The sequence below is a fragment of the Astyanax mexicanus genome, chromosome 3, assembly GCF_023375975.1.
Source record: "Astyanax mexicanus isolate ESR-SI-001 chromosome 3, AstMex3_surface, whole genome shotgun sequence".
NCBI classification, from domain to species: Eukaryota; Metazoa; Chordata; class Actinopteri; order Characiformes; family Acestrorhamphidae; genus Astyanax; species Astyanax mexicanus.
In genome coordinates, this window is record NC_064410.1 from 5,091,818 (window position 1) to 5,112,967 (window position 21,150).

Below are 21,150 nucleotides of genomic sequence, written 5' to 3' on the forward strand. Positions count from 1 at the left end.
GAGGTTGGCCAACGCTCTTTCACCATCGTGTGAAGAGGAAGTGTGCCTTCGCTGTCATTCGAAGACACACCTCACCACCACGGACTGACTTGTGCTGAATGCAGAACAACTGAGGACAGCTAATAGCAGCCACTGGTGAGGGGAAACAAACAGAAGTGGTGGCATGAAATGCTAATAATATGATGTGGTTGATTATATGTGGTCTGTGTGTGAAGTTTTTATCATAGATCTGATACACAGCTCTTTTCTTTTGTTAAGAATAGAGAGCCAGTACTCTGTTTTTAAAGAGCAGCAGCTGTAGGCCTCTTTTTTGCTGCAGGGCTAAACAGTTACGGTTACTATTTTGGTGGTTTTTCACATGAATGACACAGAATACTTAAAAGCTGCAGGGCCCAGACCACACCTGGAGGCAACATAATCATTTATAGCATTGGTAATTGCTGATTGGCTTGCTGGGAGTTGCTAATAGTGCAGCAGGCTGGTAGCTGGCATGCCAATGCTGCTGAAGTGATGTTGGACGAGGCCAGAAGCGATTTGGAATGAAGCTTGTAGCCAGTATGCTAACACTGTGGTAGTGATGCTGGACGATACCTGTAGCCAGCGTGCTGCCACTGCTGTAGTGATGCTGGATGAGGCCTGTAGCTGTTGTAAAGGCTGCTATAGCAAAAAAACCACTGAATAAACATTAATATTTCTGTGGCATTTGGTTGGTTTGATGGTTGATGATGAAAAAGCCTAAATCAGCCTTTATTTAACCCTTGTGCGATCTCCCCTTGTTCAACAGGTCAAAAATTACCCGCCCTACCAAAGCCCAAAAAACCCAGCAGCCTAATTGAACTTTGAATCCTCCAAATTTGTATTCTCCAGGGTGATTTTTCGATGGCTGGTGTGATGAAAAGGAGAAAGGTGGATGGGATGAAATGTCCTGGACATGGGCAGCTGAATACCCTGTTGGTCCTAAAGTCATACTTATGATGTTGGATGCTGTGTGTATTAGAGAGAATAGAGCACTAGCCATATTTGATCATTTTATATGAGTAGTGTTTTTACACTGGGAAATGCAATGGGATGTTCTGTATTGTTAAAACGTAACTGATGTACAGATACAAATTTGCTGTGTTGCACAAAACTCGACACAAAGGCCTTCCATAAGGTCTTTGATAGACCTGCTGGCCTTCTCAACATCCTATTATTTAGCTGCCCTCTACTGTCTGCAGCAGGTATAACAAGTCTGACTGGTCTGAAAAGGTGTATCATGTTATTATAATCAAATTTGACTGTTTTTCCCTTGTCAGCTGATTTCTCCACAAATTAAGTGTGATATATATTATATCCTATCATCTAATAAACCAAATTCTTGTTTTCCCTTATTATTCAAACATATGCTATATGCTATGACATTTGCCTCCCTCTATCACATTGTTATTACACAAGGACCTGCCCTTTAAAAGAGGATCTGGCACCATTTGCTGGTTACCTAAATCCTCAAAACTTACAGTTATTGCTTTAATGTCACTAGTTTAAGCATTTTAGTAGCAAGAAAATAGTACATGCAGTGTACTAATCCAAAAAAAAAATCTAAATTTTAAGAATCAAAAGAAAAAAAATGTATGTGGCAAATTCAATAGAGAAAAATATACTTGGGGACTTTTTATTCTTTTTTGCCAGTCTTTGCTTTTTGTGGATTTTCTGTGGATTTTTCAGGTCTCAGACAAGGGTTCAGGGTACCCATCAGTCCAAAACCAAAGGAACGCCTCCTAAACAAACTTTCTTAAAAACAAAACAAAACAAAAAAACACACACACACATTTTATTTAAATATTAAATGAGCACTGGTGTTAATCTACACAGAAAACTTTTATTTGGGTGAGTAAAGCGCTTCAGTTTATTTACAGTAGGCTTAGTTTTCCAATTTTTTTCTAAGAGTGAGTTTTCAGTGAAGTTTCTCCAACACTAGGGCTAAGTGCAGCAGCATTAGCATTAGTTGCTAACCACTGCGCTAGCGGGACATAAATGCCGCCCGATAGCGCTAGCCTGAGGATACCTGAGTGATCCGGTAACTCAGGGCTCTGTCAGCTACCGGTTTGTCCCACGTAGCTTGTTTTAACACGGTAAACACTCAGACTACAGTCCAATATACACACCTCTGAACAGCGAAAGAGCTAGTGCTATGGCTAGCGGCTAATGCTTATGCTGCTTAGTTTATGAGAAACTTTACTGAAAACCATAATAACACTGTACTTTAGCAGAGTGGCTTAGCTGCTACTTAATACCTGACTGGTAGAATTTATACATAAAGTGCACCAGATTATAAGGAAAATTAAAGGATTTAAAGTGCGCCTTATAGTCCGAAAAATACGGTATGTGCAAGTAGGGTTCATTCAGCTCCACTGCCGGCCATAGGTTCTGACCATAAACAGAGGGTAAGAGCAGAGTGAGGTCAGCGTAAAAGCAGAACTAAAGGCCCAGCTGATCTTATCTTTTACACTGTCATTACCCCTCCAGATGTGAGGATATAGCAAACTATCACTCGACCGAGAAAAACACCCTGGATCTGTCTCTGTAATTTACAGTTCTCAGACAGCTCTGAGCAATGCTTCATATATAAAGAACCATGCTTATACCTTTAAGTTAGTAAAGGCATGGTTCTTTATGGAATCAAAATGGGTTATTTAATGAATAATAACCAATAACCATTGTATGTATAAGAAGCAGCTTTATTGATAAGAGTGTATGGTATAAAGAAATACATCTTTTGTACTTAATTAAAATAAATTTGGGACTAAAAACACTTCCCTGTATGTTTCATGCACTCCGGTAAAATTAATAAGTAATCTTATTTGAGTGGTTTGAGTAGTGTGATATTTGCAGTTTGTGCTACAATGTGATTGGCTGAGAAGTGTTCCGTGAGTGGTGTTATCAGCCGGTAATGCACTGTAACCGAAGCTCTTTATGTATTACTCTGCCACATACAGGTAATCTAGCAACAATGCAGCGCTTACAAGCCAAACAGCTACGAACACAGCTCACAGACGCCTTGTGCTGATCCATCACCCTTTGGAGTAATAAGGGGAAAGAGTGCCATCTATTGTACCCACACAGTGAGAGCAAGGCATATTATGCTCCCTCAGGGCTCCAGCAGCTGTTGGCAAAGTACATGACTAGGAAAGATCATTAAATCTTAAGAAGTTTCTAAAAAAAATAAACAAAAATGGTTGCTATATTGCAACGCTGAAATAACCCTTTGTAGCACCTTTATTTTTAAAACTGTAGGTAGAAAACAAGGCTAGCATCAAGGGTCCTGACCACAGCATACAGAACAACATACAGAACACTGCACAACTGCACAAACGGCCGTACCCTAACAGTGGTTTTGGTGGCCGTGTGGAATTGTGTGGTATTTTAATGGCTTCTCGGATGAAACAGCTGCATAACCACAAACTGCAGTGGAACAGGGTTGATGAAGAATGTGACAGGCTGAAAACAGAGCAACCAGGGCTGTCTGATGCTGTACTGTTTTTGACCTTCTGTTTGACAAAGGTCACTCCATAAATGACATAAATTCATAGATGGACAACATAATAAAACAAAAAAAACAGCTTTATGATCATGCAAAAAAGAAGGCCGCCTAGCTTTATTTTTATTATTATTTTGTAACATTAATAATAGTGGTAATTGTACAGTATAGTCCATGTGTTACTATATGTCCAAAAGTATCCAGATACTGGTTCTTAACAGTACATTATTTAAATAGGTTACACCTCTGGAAAAGAGTTAGAGAGGGTATGAACTGAAATCAACCATCAGTTGATCCTCAGACCTCATTACTGTATTTTTTGCACTATAAGGCATACCTAAAATTCTCCCAAAATTTTCCCAAAAATTGACAGTGCACCTTATTATTCGGTGGGCCTTATGTATGAATTTGTAAACAGGAGTTATACAAGATTTTCAGTTTAGTTCTCCAGCACTGAGACTAAGCCCTGGGTCTTTCACTCTTCAGAGGCGAGTATATGAGACTGTAGCCTGCAGTTATCCCTGGATAGCACTGCTGAAGCAGCATTAGCATTAGTCACTAACCGTGATGAGCGCTATCTCTTTTGTCACACAGTTGAGTATATCGGACTGTAGTCTGCGTGTTTACAGTGTTAAAACAAGTAACGTGGGATGAACCACTAGCTAATATCTCCCTGGGTTTCTCAGTGTGGTGCTGTCGGGCGGCATTAGCTCGTGCTAATGCTTTAGCCTTAGTGCTGGAGAAATTTGAGAATCTATGCTCACTGTAAATAAACAGAAGCGCTTTTCCCACCCAAATAAAATTTTTAGGACAGAAAACATGGCGACACCCCTGTTCCTTACTAGTGTCACCCGTTAGAACATGTTTGTTCCAACATTTACTATAATGTTTTTTTTTCCAGAAAAGTTAAGGCTAGTAATGAAGAAAAGGAGGGACCAGCTCTCCGTAATAACAATACGAAATTTGTGTCTACATACTTTTGGACATGCAGTGCATGTAAACAAATCTCTCACTCTTATGGACGGATGGCCAGGGAACAGTGGACCTGTCTGCAATCAAATAAAAAATTTAAGGAAATATATGAAATCCTGCATTTTTTGTTATTTTGGTGTTGCAGGATAATAGTCAACAACCTGCTATAAATAGTGGAGTGGAGTGTGAAGAATGTAGATGGTGCCTCCCAATTAGACAAATTTTCTTTACATTTCTTAATTGTACAAAAAAAAATCTAATTCTGTCATCAGGGTGAATTTTGAATGGTCATAATGTGTTGAACCATTTTTAAAAGAATCATAATCAAACTGAATCGAAACATTGTAAAAAAGCTTAGACCCCTAAAAAGCCCACAGACAACAGAACAACATTTTAAAAAATCATTCTTTGGTCAGTCATAAGGCACAGTGTGGTATGTCCCAGGAACTTTGTGTGAAAATATGTGCTCTATTCCAAAACTGAATCATGCATGGCTCCGGATATGGACAGTCCCAGCGGCGAGGGTCATAGCTCGTCCCGCGCCGTGCTGTCCAAAGGAGACTGCAGCACGTCTGAGTTCTGAGCCTCTGTGCTGATCTCGGCCTGTTCGTGGGTTTTGCGTGAACGCTTCCTGTCCCAGTCCGTGCGCACGCCCTCATTGTCCCAGACCGTGGACGTCTCAGTGTCGCTGATGTAGCCCGGCTCGCCTGTGTAGTGAGTGGGGTAGACCAGCAGGGGCTCTGCTGAGAAGGCCTTCAGGTTTCTGTCCTCAAACTGCTCCATGTAGTCTGAACTGTTAAAAGAAATTTAAACAAATAAAATTATTCAGAAATGTTTAATTCATTTAATAATTTTAAACTGGGAATATATACAGTGGCATGCAAAGGTTTGGGCATGCTTGGTTAAAATGTAATTAAATACTTCATTTATTTAATGCAAGATTATTTTACTATATAAATTAATTTTAAAAAGTAGCTCTTTAAAAGGCATACATTTAAAGCTGATTTTTTTTTTTTTTACAACTTAAACAAGTCTGGATAAATATTTTTTGTGGATTTTTGTTTTGTGCAATTTTAAAATAATAAAAAAATCCTCTAAGACATTTGAGCTCTTAGTCTGCTTTTCTCAAGGTCTCAGACCACAACCCATTTGGGTCGATGAACATGCTGGAGTGGCAAATTCTATGTTTCCCAAATTTCTACTTATAATATCTAATGATAATACAGCACACTGAAGAAAATGATCCCTAACATTGTCTAACTGGTGAATCTGCGTTTTTTGCATCTGCTTCTCTTCTCTAATTTATGTTTTGTTTTTAGGGAAACTGACTAATGAGCAAATCATTAAGCACTTACAATATTGTAAGGCTGCATTTAAAGTCAGTTAAATACAATCAAGCAAGTCCTTTGGTCAGTGTCAAAAAAATAATCCACAAATTCCACCAATTAGAGATGAGAGGCAGATGACAGACAGAGAAAACCACTAGAGGTAGCAGTTAAGTTTTTTTTAACTGCAGTTTATTAAACCAAAGATATTGATAGAAACATTAAGAAATATCAAACTTGACGCTTCAGAACGTCAGATTTGGGCTTGTTGAACCCACTAGCAGCTATGTGCTCCTCTATGAACATGTGACACTTTGTGCTGATCAATATCACCATAAGAGTGATGAGAGGAAAGAGCTCCATCTACCCAGCCAGAGAGAGCAAGGCTAATTGTGCTCTCTCAGGGCTTTGGAAGCTGATGTCAAGCTGCATGACCAGGATTCGAACCAGCAATTTCACAGTCATAATTGAAAAACTCACATAGGATGTTTGTTGAACATAATTGGAAGAAACTCGTCCACAGGTAACATCTTGCTGAGTGGATCTACATTTAAGAGCTTTTTGGCGCCCTGTAACGACATCATATAACCCAGCGTCCAATAGGAATAGTCCGCCTCCACCAGGTTGTGTACTTTGGGTACAGCTTTCTCTGGGCGGTCCACCTGCATCCTCTTTCTGCCAATATAGCTGCGAAATAAAGAGGAAAAGGTGAAATCTTTCATCCATAAATAAACACGCCTGAGAGCTGCGAGCGCTTCTGGGAAAACAGCCAACTCACATAAGATCCCAGTCCAGACCTTCCCTCTGCACCTCAATCAACAGATTCTTCAGACGACGCTTAAAGAAAACCTCAAAGCGCAGATCGTCTTCAATCACCAGCGATGACTTCAGGCCTCGATCCACAATCTGAGAATTATAGCGATAGTTTGAAGAAATAAAATCACACAATTTACTGAAATTAACTTGATTTCTGCACTGGTTATTAACAAAATGAGGTCTAATAATTATCTAAGTAATTCCTTTTTCCAGGCTTCCAGTCATTCAGTGGTTTCTAGGGTGCTGCTAGGCAGAAGCTATGGTGTTTCAAGTGGTTGCTGTGGTACCCCATTGGGCAATACCAATGTATTACCATATTTTACGGAATATAAGGCGCACTATCAACGAATGTCTATTTTCATACATAAGGCATACTGGATTATAAGGAGCCTTTTAAGTGGCATTAGTAAGGAACAAGGGTGTCACCATGATTCCCTTCTAATTCAGCAGGTCTCGCCATTGGGATATCTTAAGTTAACAAAACTGTAAAAAAACAAACAAAAAAAAAACATTTTCTTCAGTCTAAAAAAGTCAAACGAGCGCTAAACATTAATCTACACAGATTTCTCTCCTGAAAACTGTTTATTTGGGTGAGTAAAGTGCCTCTGTTTACTTACAGTATGCTTAGATTTCCAGTATTTTAGCATTTAGCTTGTTTAAGCACGATAAACACAGTCCAATATACTCACCTCTGAATGGCGAAAGAGTTAGCACTAAGCGCGGTTAGTGGCTAATGCTAATACTGCTCCAGCTTTGGTGCTGGAGAAACATCACCTAAACATGCTGTACTTGAGCATACATAAGGTGCACCGGATTATAAGGCACACTGACGATTTTTGGGAAGATTATATGATTTTAAGCACGCCTTAAAATGCGAAAAAAGCGGTACTGTGACTCATGCCAACTCGAATTGCAAAGATAAGATTAACTGAGTTGGAGTTGGAATGGATTTAATATAAGAAACATTGTGGAACAAGTTTAAGAACAAAAATGAATTGGGTAAAAATATAGGAAAATGTGTAACGAGCCACCAAATGTTTACTGTAGCTGCAAAAAAGGTTTTGCTTAACCATTTCTCCCTGCAGCATTTCTGAGATGCCATCCTTGAACCATGAGGTACCAAACATGTCTCATCTGATTGAGTAAATTTGGTTAAATGGAAAATCTGGATTGGAGTTTTTTTAGGGAGGTTAAAACAGGCTACGTTTGGAAGCTGGAGCTCCTTACCTCCTTCCAGATATTATAGTGGGAGAGAAAGCAGCCCAGCTCCCCTTTTGTGAGAGGCCGGCCGTGGTAGGGGTCACTGTACCCCGGCAGCATGTGGATTCCCAAAGCATGGATCTCACTAACATTCATGGCTCTACAGAAAAGAAAGCCACTTTATTTAATTACTTTGTCATTAACATTTGTAACATTCTGTTCATGTAATTGATTATTTAACACTTTTTTCACAACCATTACTGATTAACTGTTGCCACTGACCAGTACTGTGACAACAACACCACTCCAAACACAGTAAAGGCTGCATAAACATTAAAAGTAGCCGTTAAGTAAAGGTAAGGTAACTTACTTGCCATCAACAGCTGCCACCACCTTGCAGTCGATCTCCATCTCACTCAGTGCCCTCAGCATTCGCTCTCTCCGATCAGTTCTCCTCTGTAGGTTTATCATGAAGACCTGCACCCGTTCACATCACACACTACCAATGACTGTACGGTCAACTCCAGCATTTTTTACATGTTAGCATGATGCAAATCAGTGAAACTCATTCTGTAAGTTGTTTGATGTGAAAAGTGCAATTTTAGAGAAATGTATCAAGTCAGAATTGAAGCCAGTTAATAATTGCAAAAGCTATATAAAAGACAATGATATGTTACCTAATTTATGATACAATTTAAAATAGTTCTTAGATAAAATTTATGTCTGAAATGTACAGAATCTTCTAAAAATGTTTTTTTCATTTTCTACAAGAAAGTTTGAATCCTCTACGAGACTGCATAGCTAAGATAGAATTGGGCGGCTGACTTTTGACTGTTGTCAGGGTTTTTATCAGTCAGTGGCGCACCTGTATTTCCTGCCGCCAAGATACAAACACTCCAGAAATTTACCTGAACACACCTCACTTCCAGACCACCACCCTCATCAGTGTAGATCCATTTCTAAACTCTGACACTACTTTAACTAGTTCATGGCACATTAATGTATAGTTAGCGTTTTAGCTTAAGTGCTAAACAGCAAAACTTAAAAGAACAAAAAAATTAGTTCTGGTTTGTCTACATTTGGTGTAATGGGAAAACTGTGACCATGTTACAAAGACCAAAACATACATACCTCATCAAAGCCCATCTTGTCTGGTTGTCTGATGGGGGCTGGAAGATACTTAGAAGGCTCCACATGTGGATTTCTCACTGCAATAGAATAAAGCACAGTGAGCCTGAAGAATCTACCAGATTTAGTTCATGTACAGTAGTTTATCTTCACTTCCTGCACCATCACTCACCGTTGATCTCCAGCACAGTGTGCATGAAGCTGTCGATTTCGTCCTGAAGACTGTTGTGCGATCGCAGAGGAACGGGGAAATTGCCATAAGTCTCCTTGTTGCAGACAAACATCTGCACCTCTGAGAACAAGAACACACACTGTCATTTATAGGAAGCACCACAAGCTATCTGAGAACTAATAGCACCCTCTTGTGGCTCATCAAAAAGAAAATCATTAAGTGAGGGAGGCACTATTTTTATACAGTGCCAGAAATTCCAGAAACTGACTGTCAGAAATAGCAACCACTATTTACAAACCTTTTTTTCTCAGCATGTGTGTCTATGGTAATAAGCATTTTTTTATGTTTAGAAGATATATTGTGGCAGAAATAATTGACAATATTATTTCATTTTATTTTACAATATATTTAATTTCATGTCATTATAAAAACCATTCAATGCCACTGACGTGATAATATAACAGCTTAATAACGCAATTATATCATTGTAATGAGCAACTAACTTAAATCCTTTAAAATATTCAGACATTGAGACTGAAATACAATTTTACATTTTTTGTGCATGTGATTAATCAGGAATTTTTTTTTACAGAGTAACGAGGGCTGAGACACTCACTCCACCTCTTGCCACATCTGACCGGTGATGTTATGTGTCTAACTCTCATTTGTATTTGGTGGGTTACATTTATTTTTTATGTTAAACCGACCAATGGACATGCCCATGCTCATGGAGTTTCAGCAGTGCTTTTGGGAAAAAGCAGCAGTAGAGCACGAGGGCTTTTGATTTGAATGATGACGATAATATAGAAATAAAGGATCCATTACACAATTATTACTGGCTCCCTCCCAAAATAACCAGAATTCCTTTTTTTTACTCCTGAATTTAATTATAATCAATCACAGACTATTATTGTGATTTATACATGGCTTACTGGCTGACTCTACATTCTAAGAAAAAGTATTAAGCGACAGTACAATAAGTCGATCTCATAATTATTGTGATAGGTCTAGGCCAGGGGTATTTTAGAAATAGAATGAAAGTTGGCCCGCTGTGTTTTTATAATGTGAGATTCAAAGTTTGAACGCTAGGTGTCAGAAACGGGCCAAAGAGTCGGAGAGGGGGTGCATTTCTAGCACAGAAAAACGGGCCAAAGAGTCTAAAAGCGGAGATGGGGTGCATTTCTAGCGCAGAAAAACGGGGCCAAAGAGTCTAAAAGTGGAGAGGGTGCACACTTCTAGCGCAGAAAAACGGGGTAAAGAGTCTAAAAGCGGAGAGAGTGCTCATTTCTAGCGCAGAAAAACGGGCCAAAGAGTCTAAAAGTTGCCGTAATTAAGGAGTTTTATATTAAGAGACATCATGAAATGAAACATCAATTTGAAAAATCTTAGTTTACACAACACTGTCAAAGATAAAGAGAGTAAGTCAAGTAAAATGGTGTGTAAATGAAATAATCAGGAAAAAAGTATTATTTAAATTGGTATATTTCATTATTTGTTTTATTACAGAGTGTGGCCCGTGACTTCAAATATATCTCTCCTTCTGGCCCCCAACAAAAAAAGTTTGGACACCCCTGATTTAGGCACACACCTGCCATTCGGGCTGAGAAGGCGAAAACTATGATGTCATCGAAGGCCCAGCTGTAGTCCGGGTGTGGTGGGTGGAAGGCGAGGAGTCTGGAGGCTTCTTTACGCAGATCCAGCAGAAAGGTGGAGTGCACCATGGGAACAGCAAAGCAGCCTTTCCTCACCTGCTTCCGCATGGGTATGTATGCAGGAGTCCGCTTGTAGTAACCCTACAGAAACACTGGAACAGCTTCAGCTCCAACTGCAGAAATTCTGTTCTGCATTATCAGTAAGATTAGTTAAATTAATAGTAATTTAACCCTTTCAGACCCTGCATCCATTACAATGGACATCATGTATTTTCTGTTTTTTGAAATGTTTTGATGCACAGAACAATAATTGAGACCTGTTGTCCATCAGAATAAACCATGAACCAGCCAATAAACAAATTTAGTAGCTTAGCACCGCCCACCGCACTGGAAAAAAAACCAACAACTTAGACATTAGGGCATGGCAGCAACACAAAAATAGTTCCAAAGAGGTAAGAAGATCTCATTTTTTAATTAATTATACACTTTTTATATTATGTTTTGTTAAACACAGACTTCCAACAAAATGGACATAAAACAGAAATTTAACAAAAAAATATTTTCCTTTACAAAAGTGCATTACAAAAGTAAAACTTCTTATTTTTTTCCATCACTGGAACACAATTCAGGTCTAAAAGGGTTAAGTTATTAGGAAAATTAAAATTGTGGAAATGACCTAAATTTTTATCCCAATTTTTTTTTTTATATAGAATTAACTATGGATGCAGGATATTGAAAAAAATAGTGTTGTGATATTTTGCTGTTCTATGATATAGATTAAATTATTAATAAATACCAGATTTATTTTACCTATAAATACAGAAAAATAACAGCATCAACAAGTAATAATAATAATAATGCCTCTTGTGAATTAATTATTAAAGTAAAACTAATCTTATTGTGTATATATAATAATTTATTTGGTAGACTAGGCATTATAAAAGTGTAACTTCATTCATTCAAAAAATGTAATTTTACATTGCACAAAACATTTCACTTTCTGCAATTTGACTACTGTGCTGACTACAAACCTGGGATGTCATTCCACACCAGAAATTGGAATATGCAGCTCGAGATTCCAGCATCGGAGCCACGACAGTTTTATTTTCTCGTATCAGCTTCCACAGGACATCCCGATTGGTCAGAAGGTTGTCACAGTCAACTATCTAATAAAGCAGAGAAACACATCTACAGTAAAGCCAAGGTTAATTCCAAACATTTTAAGTGCAGTCGCAAAAAACATCAAAAATGTTATGATGAAACTGGCTCCCATCAGGACCACCCCAGGAAAGGAAGACTTTGAAGAGTTTCCTCTGTTGTATGAGATAAGTTCATCAGAGTTACCAGACTCAGAAACCACAAGTTAACAGCTCCCCAGATAAGACCTTAACTTAATGCTTCACAGAGTATTGTTTGGTTTGTTTAACATTTAACATTGTTTAACGTTTAACATTGTTTAACAAGTTACTACATGATTCCTTATGTGTTATTTATAGTCTGGATGTCTTCACTATTCATTTACAATGTAGAAAAAAAAAAAAACATTGACTGAGAAGGTCTGTCCAAACTTTTGACTGTGATATGACTGTATGTCATATTCAAGATTTCATTGTTAAAAACTTAAACAATAAACACTAAAATCTCATTTCTTTGTGATGAAGACTTGCTATTAGCTTAATCTATTAGCTTTTTTCTGTCTATGTTGAGGGTAAAGCTCAGTGAAGCAAACCTTAAAACAGTAGCATTAAAGAAACAATAAAAAACACCCTTTGCAGTTTATATTACATATTTTATCACAAGGGGACAGAATTTCTGGCATAAAGAGCCTCGTCTGGACAGAGTGTTTATGGTGTCAGCCTCTCTCAGACTCTCAGATTTACAGGCTGATGTTGTCCACGAGTCAAACCCCATATTCACTGCACAACATGTTTAAAGCATGGTGCGCAAAAACAGTAACAATAAAGGCATTTTAATTACAGCTTCATAGGTTTGTGGTCTCGTGAGAAGGATGTGTTGAAAAGAGCCTGATTTGGTCACTTTCTATTGGCTACCCTGCTGCTGATCCTGTGTGTATTGTTCTCTTTGTTAAATCAGACTGAGGCTGTAAACACACACCATTAAATAGTCAGCCCACATCTCTCGTGCTGATTCCAGAGCAGCCTGGCGCAGCTTCATCACATGAGCGTATCGGGTGTTTGGCCACTGCTTGGGACCTTCCTCATCAGCATACGATCTGAGGGTGAAGAGACACAATTTTTTTTTTTTTTTTTATAATTTTATTTCTAATTTTTCCCATTTTCTCCCCAATTTACATGGCCAATTACCCAACCCACTCACTAGGACTCCCCCTATCACTAGTGATGCCCCAACACACCAGGAGGGTGAAGACTAACACATGCTCCGATACATGTGAAGCCAGCCACCGCTTCTTTTCGAGCTGCTGCTGATGCAGCATTACCGAGCAGCCAGCGCGCTTGGAGGAAAGCACAGCGGCTCGGCTCTGGTACATCAGCTCACAGATGCCCTGTGCTGCAGACATCACCATAGGAGTGATGTGGGGAGAGAGCGCCATCTACCCTCCCTCTGAGCGCCGTCAGCTTGATGGCAAAGCTGCATGAGCGGGGGTTCGAACCTGCGACCTCCTGCTCATAGTGGCAGCGCTTTAGACTGCTGGACCACTCGGCGCCCCACAGGGACACGAATTTAAGAAATTATTCATTCAGTATTGCCTTAGATATTCCTAGTCCTTACAAAAAAAGCTACAGTCCCATATGTGGGCTCACGGTTTAATTTCCCATTGTTATATTTAAATAGCATACAGCACACAGCACATATTCTAAAGCAAGCAACAGCAACAATGTGAATGTGAGTTTCACAAACCTTGGTTCTTCCTGTGGCCGCCACTCCACGTAGTGGTACAGTTTCTGTACGTTGATGAGCCAGTCTCGGAGAAGGTACGTAGTGTTGTCAGAATTATGGTCTGTTGCAACCCTGTTTAACACAAAACCAGAGTGTGAGCTGATTGTTAACAAGTAGATATTCGTTGTGTGAGGTTCGCTATAGCAACCATCTTATATGAGTGGATCAGATACAGCAGTGCTGCTGGAGTTTTTAAACACATATGTATCACTGCTGAACTAAGATTAGTTCACCAAGCAGAAATATCCAGTTAAAGGGGGATAATAAAATATGCATAAAAACAGATACAGGAATATAGTCTGTAATTATACAACTATTAAATGCTCCTATATGATCAGTGGTGCTCATAAGATGGACAGTAAGTGTAGTAATAAGGTGTACTGCAAAACCTGAAAAGCAATATCACAGTATTCCAGTAAAATGCAAAATATTTCATTCCTTTAGTAAAATAGGGCTGCAACTAATGATTATTTTGGTACTTGACTAATCTGTTGATAATTTTTTTCAATTAGTCGATTAGTCAACGATTAATTCTGCCATGTCCTCCATCTCTAAAAAAATGATAGAAACAGCAAAACATGAGTTTTAAAAGGCATTTAAACAACCATATGTTGTTTTAACATGGAAAGTACTGATTATTTAGTGAGTAAATATGAAATTTGTTGTGTTTGGGCACTTTTGGAGACACAGATTAAGTTGAGTGTAAACTGTGTGAGTGAGCCCTTTACCCATCTCCCATTGATAATCGTTGATTATATCGACTAATCGTTGTAGCCCTACAGTGAAACTGGATTAACTAACACTTTATTCACTGTGCTTCACATATTCATTAAATCAAAGCTTCATTAGCAGGTATCACATTCCGACCTTATCATGTTCCACTGCACAGGTATGAAAGATCATGAATACACAACAACCCGGGAATGAGATAACCTCCTCTCAGACACGGTTCTGATCTGGGAGAACAGTAGCTCAATTTCACTCTTGATACACACAGAGGAACAAAGCCCTGCTCTGAAATGAACTTCTGATACAAGAAACAGTGGCGGTACGTAAGAAGAAGTGAAACCGACCCAGAGACTGAGAGAGAAAGAGAGAGAGAGAGAGAGAGAGAGAGGAAGTCAGGGCTGGTTAGTAGACTGTGTAAAGCTCTGACCGCACATGTCTCAATCACAGTTCTTTAGGAAATGATTCAGTGAATTTTAACATCAATACTTTTTGCTTTAATACATTTTGATTAATTTAATTTGGTACGATTTGGCACGAGTTGGGAACGACGTGGGGTGGTGATCAACCAACATCCTGACAATCTAGTGGAAAGCTTTCCCTGGACAGGAGAGACAGTTACTCCAACAAAAGAAAAGCAGGATATACTTTTTTAATATCCTACTTCAGAATAAACAATGGGGAAATTTCCCAGACAGGATTTAAGCTATGTCTTACACTACACAGCCATTTAAATGGAGGTTTTTGATGAAAGAAAGACATAGTTTACGACTAGGCTTAATCAGTGTCTGGTAAACTGACCCAATGAATGAGCAAGCATTTGTCCATATATTGTATTACAGAGATCCTACATCTCCCACAAGTTGCAGACCTCAAATGCACAGAAAACAAGTTCATATTCACAAAGTTTTATAAGTTCAGAAATCAATATTTGGTGGAATAACCCTGTTTTTTAATCACAGTTTTCATGCATCTTGGCATGTTCTCCTTCACCAGTCTTGCACACTGCTTTTGGATAACCTTGTGCCACTCCTGGTGCAAAGTTTCAAGCGGTTTAGCTTGGTTTGATGGATTCTGGACATCCATCTTCCTCTTGATTATATTTCTAAAGGTTTTTTAAATTTTCAATAATCCCAGTAAACATTTTAGTGTTTACGAGGAAGATCATTGTTTTAGATGCTTCTCAGGAGGAGCAAACTGACCTTTGGCCTGAATTGGCCTGACTATCCTATTGTGTAGACCAGGAATTATACAGCAGTTTTGAAGAGCTGTCCCATGCCGCTCCACCAAAGTTCTATAGTGCAGTAGCAGCATTGAGAGAGACATCATCATCTGTTTACAGTCAGTGGAGCATCATAATGATTCTCAAACTGCTGTTTAAAGTACATCTGCTACTTAATTTCCTTAAGTCAGTGCCTTAAGACCCGTCATTACAGTGATTTAGACAGCATTAGCATTTATTAGCACTGTCTGTGCATGAAGACAGTACATAACTGAAGCATGAGCTCACTGATCACTGCAGCTGCATCCATACTGATTTACATTCCCACAGCAGAATGTACACTAACCGCTGACTGAGGCACCAGCTGCACAGCTGGCCCGGGATCACTGGCAGCGTGAGCTGGTTACCAAGGGTTCAGATAACACACAGTTCCCCCCACAGGGAACCATTTACTACTACATATATACACACACTCACCATCCAACTAGACCAGGATTACATTTAAAACTTTGCGTTCTACAAGTACCTGACATGTTACAGTACATACAACAGCTATGTGATGTAACTTCTCCAGTCCTGTGGTGTTTATACTGACTGTTTGGAAAGAACACAAGTAATGTAAAGTCTAGTAGACATGTTTACATTTCTCGTAAACAGAACTTTTTTTTTCTTTACATCTGTGTGTATACATGCATATCTTTGTTCACATTATACTTTTAAAAATAAAGGAACTACAACGCCAATCAAAGCACTGCCACTATGATCGGGAGATTGTTGGTTTGAATCCCAGTCATGCAGCTTGCCCTGAGAGAGCACCGTTGGCCTTGCTCTCTCTCTGGGTGGGTAGATGGCGCTCTTTTCCCTCATCACTGCTAGGGTGATGTCAATCAGCACAAGGCGTCTGTGAGCTGATGTATCGGAATAATACTACATCTGCAGCAGTTCAAAAAGAGGCGCTGGCTGGCTTTACATGTATCGGAGGAGGCATGCGCTAGTCTTCAAGCTCCTTTGTGTTGTGGCATCATTAGTAATGGGGAACATGCAGCTGAATAGGTAAAAAAAAATCTGACTAGCTAAAGAGGAGAAACATGCATGAAAAAAGAAATTAGACAATAGCATCACTCAAAAACCCTTGTAGCACCTTCATTTTTAAAAGTGCCACATTTCAGTTGGGTTCAGCTGAGTTCCTTTTCTAGATCAAGTGGTGTATGTACACGCCCTCATAACAGAGTAACTGATACTCCCAGCAAACTGCTGTTCATTCACCGGGCAGAACAATGACAGCTTTAGTGAGGGAATATCAAGGCTACTAGGACCCACATTCACAAAGGATCTCAGTGTAATATGACTATGCTATTTCTGAAGCTAGTATTTTCCTTCCCTGCATAATGAAATGTTCTCTTCTCTGGCTTCCTCTAGATGCTTGCTTCAGATATGAATTTCTAAAACTGGCCTACAAAGCCTACAAAGGACCAGACAGTCCTTTTGGATTCAAGGCCAACAATCAATTTGTTAGGCTACACAGCTCTGGAAAAAAGAGACCACTTAAAATAAAGAGTTTGCTTGATTTTACCAAATTGAAAACCTCTTCAATATAATCAAGAGGAAGATGGATGATCAAAAGCCATCAAACCAAACTAAACTGCTTGAATTTTTGCACCAGGAGGCATAAAGTTATCCAAAAGCAGTGTGTAAGACTGGTGGAGGAGAACATGCCAAAATGCATGTAAACTGCGATTAAAAACGGGGTTATTCCACCAAATATTGATTTCTCTTCTCTTTATGATTTCTTTAACCTTTATGAAAAATAAAAAATAACGTATTTTCTTTGCATTATTTAAGGTCTGAAAGCTCTGCATCTTTTTGTTATTTCAGCCATTTCTTATTTTTTGAAAAAAAAAAATGCTCTAAATGACAATATTTTTATTTGGAATTTGGAATTTTATTTATTTTTATTTTTAATTTAATTTAATTTGTATTTCTATCTTTAGGCAAGCCTCCACCCACTCACTGTGCAGATTAGATTTAGGGCATCAGTGTGTTTTTGCTATCATAACATCAGGAAAAGTACGCCTTGCTCGCTTAATGTACTTATTCTCTTAATTAATCATGGGTGGGTTTTGGGTGTAATGTGCAATGAACCAATCAGTGTGTCACTTGCCATTCCCTTTAGGATCCAGGTTCACAATATATTCTTAAACAATGCAGGTGCAAGGCGTGAAAGTACCAGTAGTTGATAAATAGGGTCCTTTGTATGAATATGTATGAGTGGATGGTGAAACCTTACTCTACTTTGCTCTGTATAAAATATCTGCTAAATGAAGAGTATATAACCGTAAATAATTACAGCAGTTAATGTTTAAAGTGGAAAAAAACTGATCCTAGATCAGGACCCCCATTCTAAGATTCTTTCAGCTTTTAAACAGAACAGCCCCTCCTCTCCTGGATTCTTAAGCACACACAGCTGCTGGTGGACAGATGTTTGCAAACACAAAACACTCCTACTTTCCCATCTCTTCTGGTTCCAGGCTCCTCAAGGACTTAATGATAAAAACTGCCAGCAATGTAACTGTACTCTAGACCAGGGGTGTCCAAACTACGGCCCGCGGGCCATTTGCGGCCCGTTTTTCTTTTTTGGAGCGGCCCGCGAGGTATTTTAGAAATAAAATGAAAGTTGGCCCGCTGTTAAGCAGGTTTTTATAATGTGAGATTCAAAGTTTGAACGCTAGTTGTCAGAAACGGGCCAAAGAGTCTAATAGCGGAGAGAGTGCGCATTTCTAGCGCAGAAAAACAGGCCAAAGAGTCTAAAAGCGGAGAGAGTGCGCATTTCTAGCGCAGAAAAACAGGCCAAAGAGTCTAAAAGCGGAGAGAGTGCGCATTTCTAGCGCAGAAAAACAGGCCAAAGAGTCTAACAACGGAGAGGGTGCGCATTTCTAGCACAGAAAACCGGGCCAAAGAGTCTAAAAGTTGCCGTAATTAAGGAGTTTAATATTAAGAGACATCATGAAATTAAACATCAATTTGAAAAATCTTAGTTTACACAACACTGTCAAAGATAAATATAGTAAGTCAAGTAAAATGGTGTGTAAATGAAATAATCAGGAAAAAAGTATTATTTAAAGTGGTATATTTCCTTGTTTGTTTTATTACAGAGTTTGGCCCGTGACTTCAAATATATTTCTCCTTTTGGCCCCCAACAAAAAAAGTTTGGACACACCTGCTCTAGACTTATCACATAGCCTAAAATGCTATATACTTTCTTATCAGAAATATCTAAAACGAGAACCGTGAAATAAAAAAGTGGCATATTTGAGAAGCTTTTTCAAATGACTAACAAGTGCAAACTTCAGCCAAATATTAGGGATCTGGACAGTGGATTAAAACCCTCTAGACCCTGTTATACTGAGACCCAATAAACAACAGGCTGAATGATGTATAAACCTGAAAATGATGACATTACACAATGAACAATGGAGATGCACTTCAATAATACTGTAGATGTACAGTATGTCCTCTCAGGTCAGGTCAATCAGTAGAAGTATGGAAATGCAGCAAAGGGTATGGAGGACTACTCACAGATGAAGTATGAAATTCAGAGACTTTCTCTCCAGTAATTCAATTCATTGGGTCTCCTTCCAGCAGACAGACGCAGAAGCAAGCCTGTACCTGCACTGTCAACTCTAAAACTTGGGAAACATACTTCTCCTTTCACACAGAGAGAGAATCTGCTTGATCTGACATGAAGACCCAGCTTAAAGCTGTCCAACATGGAGCTTCAGCATCAGATGGAGGCATGGAGTACCTGCACATCACTGACTTCTCAGATTACAAGCACAGCTCTCCAGGACTTCCCAACCAGGATAAAACATAGTAGCCAATCTGTTTGGTCTAAATAAGCACAATATCATTATAATCACCATATCTATGAGCAGAGGTGAGAGCACGGAAAAATATGGTTTAGGGTTTAGTTGCTCTTTAACACGCGATTATAGAGGCTGGTAACTAATGAACTTATCCTGTGCAACAGAGACGGTCCTGATGAGAGCCAGTTTCGTCATAATGTTTTTGATTGTCTTTGCGACTGCATTTAATGATACTTTTAAGTTCTTCTGAATTCTTGGATTTTTTCAGACAGACTGACCTTCATTTTCTAAAACACTTTATGATACTTTCTAAGTTATTTTACATTAAAACATAGCCATGTAACTAAATCCAGTCTGTGTGATAGAATTAAGCACAACTGATGAGAGCCAGTTTTATCATGACGGTTTTGACGAGCCAGTTTCATCATAAGGTTTTTGATGGTCTTTGCGACTGCACTTGATAATACTTTCAAGTTCTGTTAAATTAAAATATAGCTTTGCAACTAATTCCAGACAGCGCCATATTACTATAATTACCATACAGCTCTGGAAAAAAATAAGAGACCATTAAAAATTATAAGTTTGTTTGATTTTACCAAATTGAAAACTTCTGGAATATAATCAAGAGGAAGATGGATGATCACAAGCCATCAAACCAAGCTGGACTGCATGATTTTTTGCACAGGAGTATAGGCATAAAGTTATCCAAAAGCAGTGTGTAAGACTAGTGGAGGAGAACATGCCAACTTGCCAAGATGCATGAAAACTGCAATTAAAAAAACAGGGCTATTCCTGTAACTTATAACTTGTTTTCTTTGCATTATTTGAGATCTGAAAGCTCTGCATCTTTTTGGTTATTTCAGCAAAATGCATGCTCTAAATGACAAGATTTTTATTTGGAATTTGGGAGAAATGTTGTCCATAGTTTATAGACAAAAAACAACGTTTATTTAACTTAAACATATACCTGTAAATAGCAAAATCAGAGAAACTGATTCAGAAACTGAAGTAGTCTCTAATTTTTTTTACAGAGCTGCATCTATGAGCAGGTCAGAGGTGAGAGCATCAGCCACACTCCCAGATGAAGATGGGTCTGGTGGTCTAATGATCACAGATGGTGGTCTCCTCCAGCTCAGCAGGCTTGTGGAAAACTCAGAACAGCACTTACCACAGAGCTATGCGCTCCTTTGGGTAGTTCAGCCGCTCTATGGTCCCGAGGAAATAGGGCAGGGAGTGCTCGGAGTTCCTGCAGATCATGGCTATCACCACCCTGGGGGCGAGCAGCGGAGACTCCGGGCTCCAGCGCTCTTCATGGAAGTAGCCGAGGACCCACCCGAAGCTCAGCAGGAACCCCAGCGCCCACCCCAACAAAACCTCCCGAAACATGGCCGTTTATAACGGACAGGAGCCTGAATACGTGGCTTTTAGCGCAGCAGCCAGGCTACACAGTCCGTGTAGCGCACTAAAACTTCTCCATGAAGAAGCAGGAGAGAAAAAAAAAGCGATAAAATATAACTGCGCCGACAGAAATACAGTCCACTGACAACTCCTCGCGGAGCTAATTAAAGGGGATGTGAGCTCAGCCATTAAAGGGGAGGTGCCTGTAATTTTATACCGCTCAGCTGTGAAACTGTAGGC

General features: G+C 39.2%; 1 protein-coding gene across 1 annotated transcript; it reads right to left on the reverse strand.

The window, feature by feature from the left end:
* Positions 1-3,237: 3,237 nt before the first annotated feature.
* On the reverse strand, positions 3,238-21,026 carry colgalt1a (collagen beta(1-O)galactosyltransferase 1a). Its single transcript, XM_007229044.4, has 12 exons — positions 20,681-21,026; positions 13,663-13,773; positions 12,898-13,015; positions 11,814-11,948; positions 10,719-10,923; positions 9,131-9,250; positions 8,962-9,038; positions 8,201-8,307; positions 7,858-7,990; positions 6,593-6,720; positions 6,295-6,501; positions 3,238-5,282 (listed from the first exon to the last, which is right to left on the reverse strand). The coding sequence occupies exons 1-12, from the start codon at positions 20,896-20,898 to the stop codon at positions 5,015-5,017; spliced, it is 1,827 nt and encodes a 608-aa protein (XP_007229106.2). The 5' UTR covers positions 20,899-21,026; the 3' UTR covers positions 3,238-5,014.
* Positions 21,027-21,150: the final 124 nt, after the last annotated feature.